Source organism: Salmo salar, chromosome ssa07 (genome assembly GCF_905237065.1).
Source record: "Salmo salar chromosome ssa07, Ssal_v3.1, whole genome shotgun sequence".
Classification (NCBI taxonomy): Eukaryota; Metazoa; Chordata; class Actinopteri; order Salmoniformes; family Salmonidae; genus Salmo; species Salmo salar.
In genome coordinates, this window is record NC_059448.1 from 53,904,463 (window position 1) to 53,917,833 (window position 13,371).

Here is a 13,371-nt window from a genome sequence, read left to right on the forward strand (position 1 = left end):
AGTTTGGCCACAGCTTGCCAAAAGTAGTGCACTACTATGTAGGAAATGGGGTACCATTTGGCCCTTGGGACTCACCCGTAGGCGAAAAAGTCGTTGAACTCTCGGCAGAGCTTGTGGGCCAGCTCTCTCTTCCCACAAGCCTGGGGCCCAGTCAACACCAGCATGGGGTAGGGAGAGTCCAGACTGGGCAGGGTGCTGGGACACACGCACACAGCAACACATGGACGATACAGTACACCATTTAGAGAGAGGGAGAGCACAAGGATAAAGAGTCTAGGAAGTACTTTACCATTGTTCAGGACAACAAGCCAATCAGAAAAATCTGATTTGTCTAGGCCAGAGGATTGGTCAGTTTCTATGATGTATGAATAGAGCATAAACGTCAGAAAAGCTAGTTCTTCATTTTTAAAGATTGCGAGCACAAGTTAAATTAGTATGTAAACTTAATTTAGAATATTGATCGTATCGACTTCTGATTGGCTGAAAGTCATGTCATGAGGAGGGTAGTTGGCGGGTCCTGCCGTTTTTACCTATCGTAGATGACCTGGGGCTGCATCAGCTGGTATACCATGTGACTCATGTGCTCCCTGGCTGCCACCACCTCCAGAGGAGGGTCGTACTTGTTCACAGCAGACACCTGGGGAACACAGGGGAGACGTTCATATGTAACAATGTTCACAGCAGACACCTGGGGAACACAGAGGAGACGTTCATGTGTAACAATGTTCACAGCAGACACCTGGGGAACACAGAGGAGATGTTCATATGTAACAATGTTCACAGCAGACACCTGGGGAACACAGAGGAGATGTTCATATGTAACAATGTTCACAGCAGACACCTGGGGAACACAGAGGAGACGTTCATATGTAACAATGTTCACAGCAGACACCTGGGGAACACAGAGGAGACGTTCATATGTAACAATGTTCACAGCAGACACCTGGAGAACACAGAGGAGACGTTCATATGTAACAATGTTCACAGCAGACACCTGGGGAACACAGGGGAGACGTTCATATGTAACAATGTTCACAGCAGACACCTGGGGAACACAGAGGAGATGTTCATATGTAACAATGTTCACAGCAGACACCTGGGGAACACAGAGGAGACGTTCATATGTAACAATGTTCACAGCAGACACCTGGGGAACACAGAGGAGACGTTCATATGTAACAATGTTCACAGCAGACACCTGGGGAACACAGAGGAGACGTTCATATGTAACAATGTTCACAGCAGACACCTGGGGAACACAGAGGAGACGTTCATATGTAACAATGTTCACAGCAGACACCTGGGGAACACAGAGGAGACGTTCATATGTAACAATGTTCACAGCAGACACCTGGGGAACACAGAGGAGACGTTCATATGTAACAATGTTCACAGCAGACACCTGGGGAACACAGAGGAGACGTTCATATGTAACAATGTTCACAGCAGACACCTGGGGAACACAGAGGAGACGTTCATATGTAACAATGTTCACAGCAGACACCTGGGGAACACAGAGGAGACGTTCATATGTAACAATGTTCACAGCAGACACCTGGGGAACACAGAGGAGACGTTCATATGTAACAATGTTCACAGCAGACACCTGGGGAACACAGAGGAGATGTTCATATGTAACAATGTTCACAGCAGACACCTGGAGAACACAGGGGAGACGTTCATATGTAACAATGTTCACAGCAGACACCTGGGGAACACAGAGGAGATGTTCATATGTAACAATGTTCACAGCAGACACCTGGGGAACACAGAGGAGATGTTCATATGTAACAATGTTCACAGCAGACACCTGGGGAACACAGGGGGAGACGTTCATATGTAACAATGTTCACAGCAGACACCTGGGGAACACAGGGGAGACGTTCATATGTAACAATGTTCACAGCAGACACCTGGAAAACACAGAGGAGATGTTCATATGTAACAATGTTCACAGCAGACACCTGGAAAACACAGAGGAGATGTTCATATGTAACAATGTTCACAGCAGACACCTGGGGAACACAGAGGAGATGTTCATATGTAACAATGTTCACAGCAGACACCTGGAGAACACAGGGGGAGACGTTCATATGTAACAATGTTCACAGCAGACACCTGGGGAACACAGAGGAGACGTTCATATGTAACAATGTTCACAGCAGACACCTGGGGAACACAGGGGAGACGTTCATATGTAACAATGTTCACAGCAGACACCTGGGGAACACAGAGGAGACGTTCATATGTAACAATGTTCACAGCAGACACCTGGGGAACACAGAGGAGACGTTCATATGTAACAATGTTCACAGCAGACACCTGGGGAACACAGAGGAGACGTTCATATGTAACAATGTTCACAGCAGACACCTGGGGAACACAGAGGAGACGTTCATATGTAACAATGTTCACAGCAGACACCTGGGGAACACAGGGGGAGACGTTCATATGTAACAATGTTCACAGCAGACACCTGGGGAACACAGAGGAGACGTTCATGTGTAACAATGTTCACAGCAGACACCTGGGGAACACAGAGGAGATGTTCATATGTAACAATGTTCACAGCAGACACCTGGAGAACACAGGGGGAGACGTTCATATGTAACAATGTTCACAGCAGACACCTGGGGAACACAGAGGAGATGTTCATATGTAACAATGTTCACAGCAGACACCTGGGGAACACAGAGGAGATGTTCATATGTAACAATGTTCACAGCAGACACCTGGGGAACACAGGGGGAGACGTTCATATGTAACAATGTTCACAGCAGACACCTGGGGAACACAGAGGAGACGTTCATATGTAACAATGTTCACAGCAGACACCTGGAGAACACAGAGGAGATGTTCATATGTAACAATGTTCACAGCAGACACCTGGGGAACACAGGGGGAGAAATTCATATGTAACAATGTTCACAGCAGACACCTGGGGAACACAGGGGAGACGTTCATATGTAACAATGTTCACAGCAGACACCTGGGGAACACAGAGGAGACGTTCATATGTAACAATGTTCACAGCAGACACCTGGGGAACACAGAGGAGACGTTCATATGTAACAATGTTCGCAGCAGACACCTGGGGAACACAGAGGAGACGTTCATATGTTACAATGTTCGCAGCAGACACCTGGGGAACACAGAGGAGACGTTCATATGTAAAAATGTTCACAGCAGACACCTGGGGAACACAGAGGAGATGTTCATATGTAACAATGTTCACAGCAGACACCTGGGGAACACAGAGGAGATGTTCATATGTAACAATGTTCACAGCAGACACCTGGGGAACACAGAGGAGATGTTCATATGTAACAATGTTCACAGCAGACACCTGGGGAACACAGAGGAGATGTTCATATGTAACAATGTTCACAGCAGACACCTGGGGAACACAGAGGAGACGTTCATATGTAACAATGTTCACAGCAGACACCTGGAGAACACAGAGGAGACGTTCATATGTAACAATGTTCACAGCAGACACCTGGAGAACACAGAGGAGACGTTCATATGTAACAATGTTCACAGCAGACACCTGGGGAACACAGAGGAGACGTTCATATGTAACAATGTTCACAGCAGACACCTGGGGAACACAGAGGAGACGTTCATATGTAACAATGTTCACAGCAGACACCTGGGGAACACAGAGGAGATGTTCATATGTTACAATGTTCACAGCAGACACCTGGGGAACACAGAGGAGATGTTCATATGTAACAATGTTCACAGCAGACACCTGGGGAACACAGAGGAGATGTTCATATGTAACAATGTTCACAGCAGACACCTGGGGAACACAGAGGAGACGTTCATATGTAACAATGTTCACAGCAGACACCTGGGGAACACAGAGGAGACGTTCATATGTAACAATGTTCACAGCAGACACCTGGGGAACACAGAGGAGATGTTCATATGTAACAATGTTCACAGCAGACACCTGGGGAACACAGAGGAGATGTTCATATGTAACAATGTTCACAGCAGACACCTGGAGAACACAGAGGAGACGTTCATATGTAACAATGTTCACAGCAGACACCTGGGGAACACAGAGGAGATGTTCATATGTAACAATGTTCACAGCACACACCTGGGGAACACAGGGGGAGACGTTCATATGTAACAATGTTCACAGCAGACACCTGGGGAACACAGGGGAGACGTTCATATGTAACAATGTTCACAGCAGACACCTGGGGAGCACAGAGGAGACGTTCATATGTAACAATGTTCACAGCAGACACCTGGGGAACACAGGGGAGACGTTCATATGTAACAATGTTCACAGCAGACACCTGGGGAACACAGAGGAGACGTTCATATGTAACAATGTTCACAGCAGACACCTGGGGAACACAGGGGAGACGTTCATATGTAACAATGTTCACAGCAGACACCTGGGGAACACAGAGGAGACGTTCATGTGTAACAATGTTCACAGCAGACACCTGGGGAACACAGAGGAGATGTTCATATGTTACAATGTTCACAGCAGACACCTGGGGAACACAGGGGGAGACGTTCATATGTAACAATGTTCACAGCAGACACCTGGGGAACACAGAGGAGACGTTCATATGTAACAATGTTCACAGCAGACACCTGGAGAACACAGAGGAGATGTTCATATGTAACAATGTTCACAGCAGACACCTGGGGAACACAGGGGGAGAAATTCATATGTAACAATGTTCACAGCAGACACCTGGGGAACACAGGGGAGACGTTCATATGTAACAATGTTCACAGCAGACACCTGGGGAACACAGAGGAGACGTTCATATGTAACAATGTTCACAGCAGACACCTGGGGAACACAGAGGAGACGTTCATATGTAACAATGTTCGCAGCAGACACCTGGGGAACACAGAGGAGACGTTCATATGTTACAATGTTCGCAGCAGACACCTGGGGAACACAGAGGAGACGTTCATATGTAAAAATGTTCACAGCAGACACCTGGGGAACACAGAGGAGATGTTCATATGTAACAATGTTCACAGCAGACACCTGGGGAACACAGAGGAGATGTTCATATGTAACAATGTTCACAGCAGACACCTGGGGAACACAGAGGAGATGTTCATATGTAACAATGTTCACAGCAGACACCTGGGGAACACAGAGGAGATGTTCATATGTAACAATGTTCACAGCAGACACCTGGAGAACACAGAGGAGACGTTCATATGTAACAATGTTCACAGCAGACACCTGGAGAACACAGAGGAGACGTTCATATGTAACAATGTTCACAGCAGACACCTGGGGAACACAGAGGAGACGTTCATATGTAACAATGTTCACAGCAGACACCTGGGGAACACAGAGAAGCCGTTCATATGTAACAATGTTCACAGCAGACACCTGGGGAACACAGAGGAGATGTTCATATGTTACAATGTTCACAGCAGACACCTGGGGAACACAGAGGAGATGTTCATATGTAACAATGTTCACAGCAGACACCTGGGGAACACAGAGGAGATGTTCATATGTAACAATGTTCACAGCAGACACCTGGGGAACACAGAGGAGACGTTCATATGTAACAATGTTCACAGCAGACACCTGGGGAACACAGAGGAGATGTTCATATGTAACAATGTTCACAGCAGACACCTGGGGAACACAGAGAAGCCGTTCATATGTAACAATGTTCACAGCAGACACCTGGGGAACACAGAGGAGATGTTCATATGTTACAATGTTCACAGCAGACACCTGGGGAACACAGAGGAGATGTTCATATGTAACAATGTTCACAGCAGACACCTGGGGAACACAGAGGAGATGTTCATATGTAACAATGTTCACAGCAGACACCTGGGGAACACAGAGGAGACGTTCATATGTAACAATGTTCACAGCAGACACCTGGGGAACACAGAGGAGATGTTCATATGTAACAATGTTCACAGCAGACACCTGGGGAACACAGAGGAGATGTTCATATGTAACAATGTTCACAGCAGACACCTGGGGAACACAGAGGAGATGTTCATATGTAACAATGTTCACAGCAGACACCTGGGGAACACAGGGGGAGACGTTCATATGTAACAATGTTCACAGCAGACACCTGGGGAACACAGGGGAGACGTTCATATGTAACAATGTTCACAGCAGACACCTGGGGAGCACAGAGGAGACGTTCATATGTAACAATGTTCACAGCAGACACCTGGGGAACACAGGGGAGACGTTCATATGTAACAATGTTCACAGCAGACACCTGGGGGAACACAGAGGAGACGTTCATATGTAACAATGTTCACAGCAGACACCTGGGGAACACAGGGGAGACGTTCATATGTAACAATGTTCACAGCAGACACCTGGGGAACACAGAGGAGACGTTCATATGTAACAATGTTCACAGCAGACACCTGGGGAACACAGAGGAGATGTTCATATGTTACAATGTTCACAGCAGACACCTGGGGAACACAGAGGAGATGTTCATATGTAACAATTTTCACAGCAGACACCTGGAGAACACAGGGGGAGACGTTCATATGTAACAATGTTCACAGCAGACACCTGGGGAACACAGGGGGAGACGTTCATATGTAACAATGTTCACAGCAGACACCTGGGGAACACAGAGGAGACGTTCATATGTAACAATGTTCACAGCAGACACCTGGGGAACACAGAGGAGATGTTCATATGTAACAATATTCACAGCAGACACCTGGGGAACACAGAGGAGCCGTTCATATGTAACAATGTTCACAGCAGACACCTGGGGAACACAGAGGAGACGTTCATATGTAACAATGTTCACAGCAGACACCTGGGGAACACAGAGGAGACGTTCATATGTAACAATGTTCACAGCAGACACCTGGGGAACACAGAGGAGATGTTCATATGTAACAATGTTCACAGCAGACACCTGGGGAACACAGAGGAGATGTTCATATGTAACAATGTTCACAGCAGACACCTGGGGAACACAGAGGAGACGTTCATATGTAACAATGTTCACAGCAGACACCTGGGGAACACAGAGGAGACGTTCATATGTAACAATGTTCACAGCAGACACCTGGGGAACACAGAGGAGACGTTCATATGTAACAATGTTCACAGCAGACACCTGGGGAACACAGGGGGAGACGTTGATATGTAACAATGTTCACAGCAGACACCTGGGGAACACAGGGGGAGACGTTGATATGTAACAATGTTCACAGCAGACACCTGGGGAACACAGAGGAGATGTTCATATGTAACAATGTTCACAGCAGACACCTGGAGAACACAGAGGAGACGTTCATATGTAACAATGTTCACAGCAGACACCTGGAGAACACAGAGGAGATGTTCATATGTAACAATGTTCACAGCAGACACCTGGAGAACACAGAGGAGATGTTCATATGTAACAATGTTCACAGCAGACACCTGGAGAACACAGAGGAGATGTTCATATGTAACAATGTTCACAGCAGACACCTGGGGAACACAGAGGAGATGTTCATATGTAACAATGTTCACAGCAGACACCTGGGGAACACAGAGGAGATGTTCATGTGTAACAATGTTCACAGCAGACACCTGGGGAACACAGAGGAGACGTTCATATGTAACAATGTTCACAGCAGACACCTGGGGAACACAGAGGAGATGTTCATATGTAACAATGTTCACAGCAGACACCTGGGGAACACAGAGGAGATGTTCATATGTAACAATGTTCACAGCAGACACCTGGGGAACACAGAGGAGACGTTCATATGTAACAATGTTCACAGCAGACACCTGGTGGGGAACACAGAGGAGATGTTCATATGTAACAATGTTCACAGCAGACACCTGGGGAACACAGAGGAGATGTTCATATGTAACAATGTTCACAGCAGACACCTGGGGAACACAGAGGAGATGTTCATATGTAACAATGTTCACAGCAGACACCTGGGGAACACAGAGGAGATGTTCATATGTAACAATGTTCACAGCAGACACCTGGGGAACACAGGGGAGACGTTCATATGTAACAATGTTCACAGCAGACACCTGGGGAACACAGAGGAGATGTTCATATGTAACAATGTTCACAGCAGACACCTGGAGAACACAGGGGAGACGTTCATATGTAACAATGTTCACAGCAGACACCTGGGGAACACAGAGGAGACGTTCATGTGTAACAATGTTCACAGCAGACACCTGGGGAACACAGAGGAGACGTTCATATGTAACAATGTTCACAGCAGACACCTGGGGAACACAGAGGAGATGTTCATATGTAACAATGTTCACAGCAGACACCTGGGGAACACAGAGGAGATGTTCATATGTAACAATGTTCACAGCAGACACCTGGGGAACACAGGGGAGATGTTCATATGTAACAATGTTCACAGCAGACACCTGGGGAACACAGGGGAGATGTTCATATGTAACAATGTTCACAGCAGACACCTGGGGAACACAGAGGAGATGTTCATATGTAACAATGTTCACAGCAGACACCTGGAGAACACAGAGGAGACGTTCATATGTAACAATGTTCACAGCAGACACCTGGGGAACACAGAGATGTTCATATGTAACAATGTTCACAGCAGACACCTGGGGAACACAGGGGAGACGTTCATATGTAACAATGTTCACAGCAGACACCTGGAGAACACAGAGGAGATGTTCATATGTAACAATGTTCACAGCAGACACCTGGGGAACACAGAGGAGATGTTCATATGTAACAATGTTCACAGCAGACACCTGGGGAACACAGGGGAGACGTTCATATGTAACAATGTTCACAGCAGACACCTGGGGAACACAGAGGAGATGTTCATATGTAACAATGTTCACAGCAGACACCTGGGGAACACAGAGGAGACGTTCATATGTAACAATGTTCACAGCAGACACCTGGGGAACACAGGGGGAGACGTTGATATGTAACAATGTTCACAGCAGACACCTGGGGAACACAGAGGAGATGTTCATATGTAACAATGTTCACAGCAGACACCTGGAGAACACAGAGGAGACGTTCATATGTAACAATGTTCACAGCAGACACCTGGAGAACACAGAGGAGATGTTCATATGTAACAATGTTCACAGCAGACACCTGGAGAACACAGAGGAGATGTTCATATGTAACAATGTTCACAGCAGACACCTGGGGAACACAGAGGAGATGTTCATATGTAACAATGTTCACAGCAGACACCTGGGGAACACAGAGGAGATGTTCATATGTAACAATGTTCACAGCAGACACCTGGGGAACACAGAGGAGATGTTCATGTGTAACAATGTTCACAGCAGACACCTGGGGAACACAGAGGAGACGTTCATATGTAACAATGTTCACAGCAGACACCTGGGGAACACAGAGGAGATGTTCATATGTAACAATGTTCACAGCAGACACCTGGGGAACACAGAGGAGATGTTCATATGTAACAATGTTCACAGCAGACACCTGGGGAACACAGAGGAGACGTTCATATGTAACAATGTTCACAGCAGACACCTGGTGGGGAACACAGAGGAGATGTTCATATGTAACAATGTTCACAGCAGACACCTGGGGAACACAGAGGAGATGTTCATATGTAACAATGTTCACAGCAGACACCTGGGGAACACAGAGGAGATGTTCATATGTAACAATGTTCACAGCAGACACCTGGGGAACACAGAGGAGATGTTCATATGTAACAATGTTCACAGCAGACACCTGGGGAACACAGGGGGAGACGTTCATATGTAACAATGTTCACAGCAGACACCTGGGGAACACAGAGGAGATGTTCATATGTAACAATGTTCACAGCAGACACCTGGAGAACACAGGGGAGACGTTCATATGTAACAATGTTCACAGCAGACACCTGGGGAACACAGAGGAGACGTTCATGTGTAACAATGTTCACAGCAGACACCTGGGGAACACAGAGGAGACGTTCATATGTAACAATGTTCACAGCAGACACCTGGGGAACACAGAGGAGATGTTCATATGTAACAATGTTCACAGCAGACACCTGGGGAACACAGAGGAGATGTTCATATGTAACAATGTTCACAGCAGACACCTGGGGAACACAGGGGAGATGTTCATATGTAACAATGTTCACAGCAGACACCTGGGGAACACAGGGGAGATGTTCATATGTAACAATGTTCACAGCAGACACCTGGGGAACACAGAGGAGATGTTCATATGTAACAATGTTCACAGCAGACACCTGGAGAACACAGAGGAGACGTTCATATGTAACAATGTTCACAGCAGACACCTGGGGAACACAGAGATGTTCATATGTAACAATGTTCACAGCAGACACCTGGGGAACACAGGGGGAGACGTTCATATGTAACAATGTTCACAGCAGACACCTGGAGAACACAGAGGAGATGTTCATATGTAACAATGTTCACAGCAGACACCTGGGGAACACAGAGGAGATGTTCATATGTAACAATGTTCACAGCAGACACCTGGGGAACACAGGGGAGACGTTCATATGTAACAATGTTCACAGCAGACACCTGGGGAACACAGAGGAGATGTTCATATGTAACAATGTTCACAGCAGACACCTGGGGAACACAGAGGAGACGTTCATATGTAACAATGTTCACAGCAGACACCTGGGGAACACAGAGGAGACGTTCATATGTAACAATGTTCACAGCAGACACCTGGGGAACACAGAGGAGACGTTCATATGTAACAATGTTCACAGCAGACACCTGGGGAACACAGAGGAGACGTTCATATGTAACAATGTTCACAGCAGACACCTGGGGAACACAGAGGGAGATGTTCATATGTAACAATGTTCACAGCAGACACCTGGGGAACACAGAGGAGATGTTCATATGTAACAATGTTCACAGCAGACACCTGGGGAACACAGAGGAGATGTTCATATGTAACAATGTTCACAGCAGACACCTGGGGAACACAGAGGAGACGTTCATATGTAACAATGTTCACAGCAGACACCTGGGGAACACAGAGGAGACGTTCATATGTAACAATGTTCGCAGCAGACACCTGGGGAACACAGAGGAGACGTTCATATGTTACAATGTTCGCAGCAGACACCTGGGGAACACAGAGGAGACGTTCATATGTAAAAATGTTCACAGCAGACACCTGGGGAACACAGAGGAGATGTTCATATGTAACAATGTTCACAGCAGACACCTGGGGAACACAGAGGAGATGTTCATATGTAACAATGTTCACAGCAGACACCTGGGGAACACAGAGGAGATGTTCATATGTAACAATGTTCACAGCAGACACCTGGGGAACACAGAGGAGATGTTCATATGTAACAATGTTCACAGCAGACACCTGGGGAACACAGAGGAGATGTTCATATGTAACAATGTTCACAGCAGACACCTGGAGAACACAGAGGAGACGTTCATATGTAACAATGTTCACAGCAGACACCTGGAGAACACAGAGGAGACGTTCATATGTAACAATGTTCACAGCAGACACCTGGGGAACACAGAGGAGACGTTCATATGTAACAATGTTCACAGCAGACACCTGGGGAACACAGAGGAGCCGTTCATATGTAACAATGTTCACAGCAGACACCTGGGGAACACAGAGGAGATGTTCATATGTTACAATGTTCACAGCAGACACCTGGGGAACACAGAGGAGATGTTCATATGTAACAATGTTCACAGCAGACACCTGGGGAACACAGAGGAGATGTTCATATGTAACAATGTTCACAGCAGACACCTGGGGAACACAGAGGAGACGTTCATATGTAACAATGTTCACAGCAGACACCTGGGGAACACAGAGGAGATGTTCATATGTAACAATGTTCACAGCAGACACCTGGGGAACACAGAGGAGATGTTCATATGTAACAATGTTCACAGCAGACACCTGGGGAACACAGAGGAGACGTTCATATGTAACAATGTTCACAGCAGACACCTGGGGAACACAGAGGAGACGTTCATATGTAACAATGTTCACAGCAGACACCTGGGGAACACAGGGGGAGACGTTCATATGTAACAATGTTCACAGCAGACACCTGGGGAGCACAGAGGAGACGTTCATATGTAACAATGTTCACAGCAGACACCTGGGGAACACAGGGGAGACGTTCATATGTAACAATGTTCACAGCAGACACCTGGGGAACACAGAGGAGACGTTCATATGTAACAATGTTCACAGCAGACACCTGGGGAACACAGGGGGAGACGTTCATATGTAACAATGTTCACAGCAGACACCTGGGGAACACAGAGGAGACGTTCATGTGTAACAATGTTCACAGCAGACACCTGGGGAACACAGAGGAGATGTTCATATGTTACAATGTTCACAGCAGACACCTGGGGAACACAGGGGGAGACGTTCATATGTAACAATGTTCACAGCAGACACCTGGGGAACACAGAGGAGACGTTCATATGTAACAATGTTCACAGCAGACACCTGGAGAACACAGAGGAGATGTTCATATGTAACAATGTTCACAGCAGACACCTGGGGAACACAGGGGGAGAAATTCATATGCAACAATGTTCACAGCAGACACCTGGGGAACACAGGGAGACGTTCATATGTAACAATGTTCACAGCAGACACCTGGGGAACACAGAGGAGACGTTCATATGTAACAATGTTCACAGCAGACACCTGGGGAACACAGAGGAGACGTTCATATGTAACAATGTTCGCAGCAGACACCTGGGGAACACAGAGGAGACGTTCATATGTTACAATGTTCGCAGCAGACACCTGGGGAACACAGAGGAGACGTTCATATGTAAAAATGTTCACAGCAGACACCTGGGGAACACAGAGGAGATGTTCATATGTAACAATGTTCACAGCAGACACCTGGGGAACACAGAGGAGATGTTCATATGTAACAATGTTCACAGCAGACACCTGGGGAACACAGAGGAGATGTTCATATGTAACAATGTTCACAGCAGACACCTGGGGAACACAGAGGAGATGTTCATATGTAACAATGTTCACAGCAGACACCTGGGGAACACAGAGGAGATGTTCATATGTAACAATGTTCACAGCAGACACCTGGAGAACACAGAGGAGACGTTCATATGTAACAATGTTCACAGCAGACACCTGGAGAACACAGAGGAGACGTTCATATGTAACAATGTTCACAGCAGACACCTGGGGAACACAGAGGAGACGTTCATATGTAACAATGTTCACAGCAGACACCTGGGGAACACAGAGAAGCCGTTCATATGTAACAATGTTCACAGCAGACACCTGGGGAACACAGAGGAGATGTTCATATGTTACAATGTTCACAGCAGACACCTGGGGAACACAG

At 46.5% G+C, this 13,371-nt stretch overlaps 1 protein-coding gene across 2 annotated transcripts in view; it reads right to left on the bottom strand.

Moving 5' to 3' along the window:
- The window catches only part of LOC106594477 (leucine-rich repeat and guanylate kinase domain-containing protein), a 64,574-nt gene that overhangs the window by 36,810 nt on the left and 14,393 nt on the right, over window positions 1–13,371 (bottom strand). For both annotated transcript variants that reach the window (XM_045722268.1, XM_045722269.1), the window contains exons 10-11: window positions 531–637; window positions 76–195 (exon numbers count right to left, since the gene is read on the bottom strand). In XM_045722268.1, coding sequence (XP_045578224.1) covers window positions 76–195; window positions 531–637 — 227 coding nt within the window. The remainder of the gene's footprint in view (window positions 1–75; window positions 196–530; window positions 638–13,371) is intronic.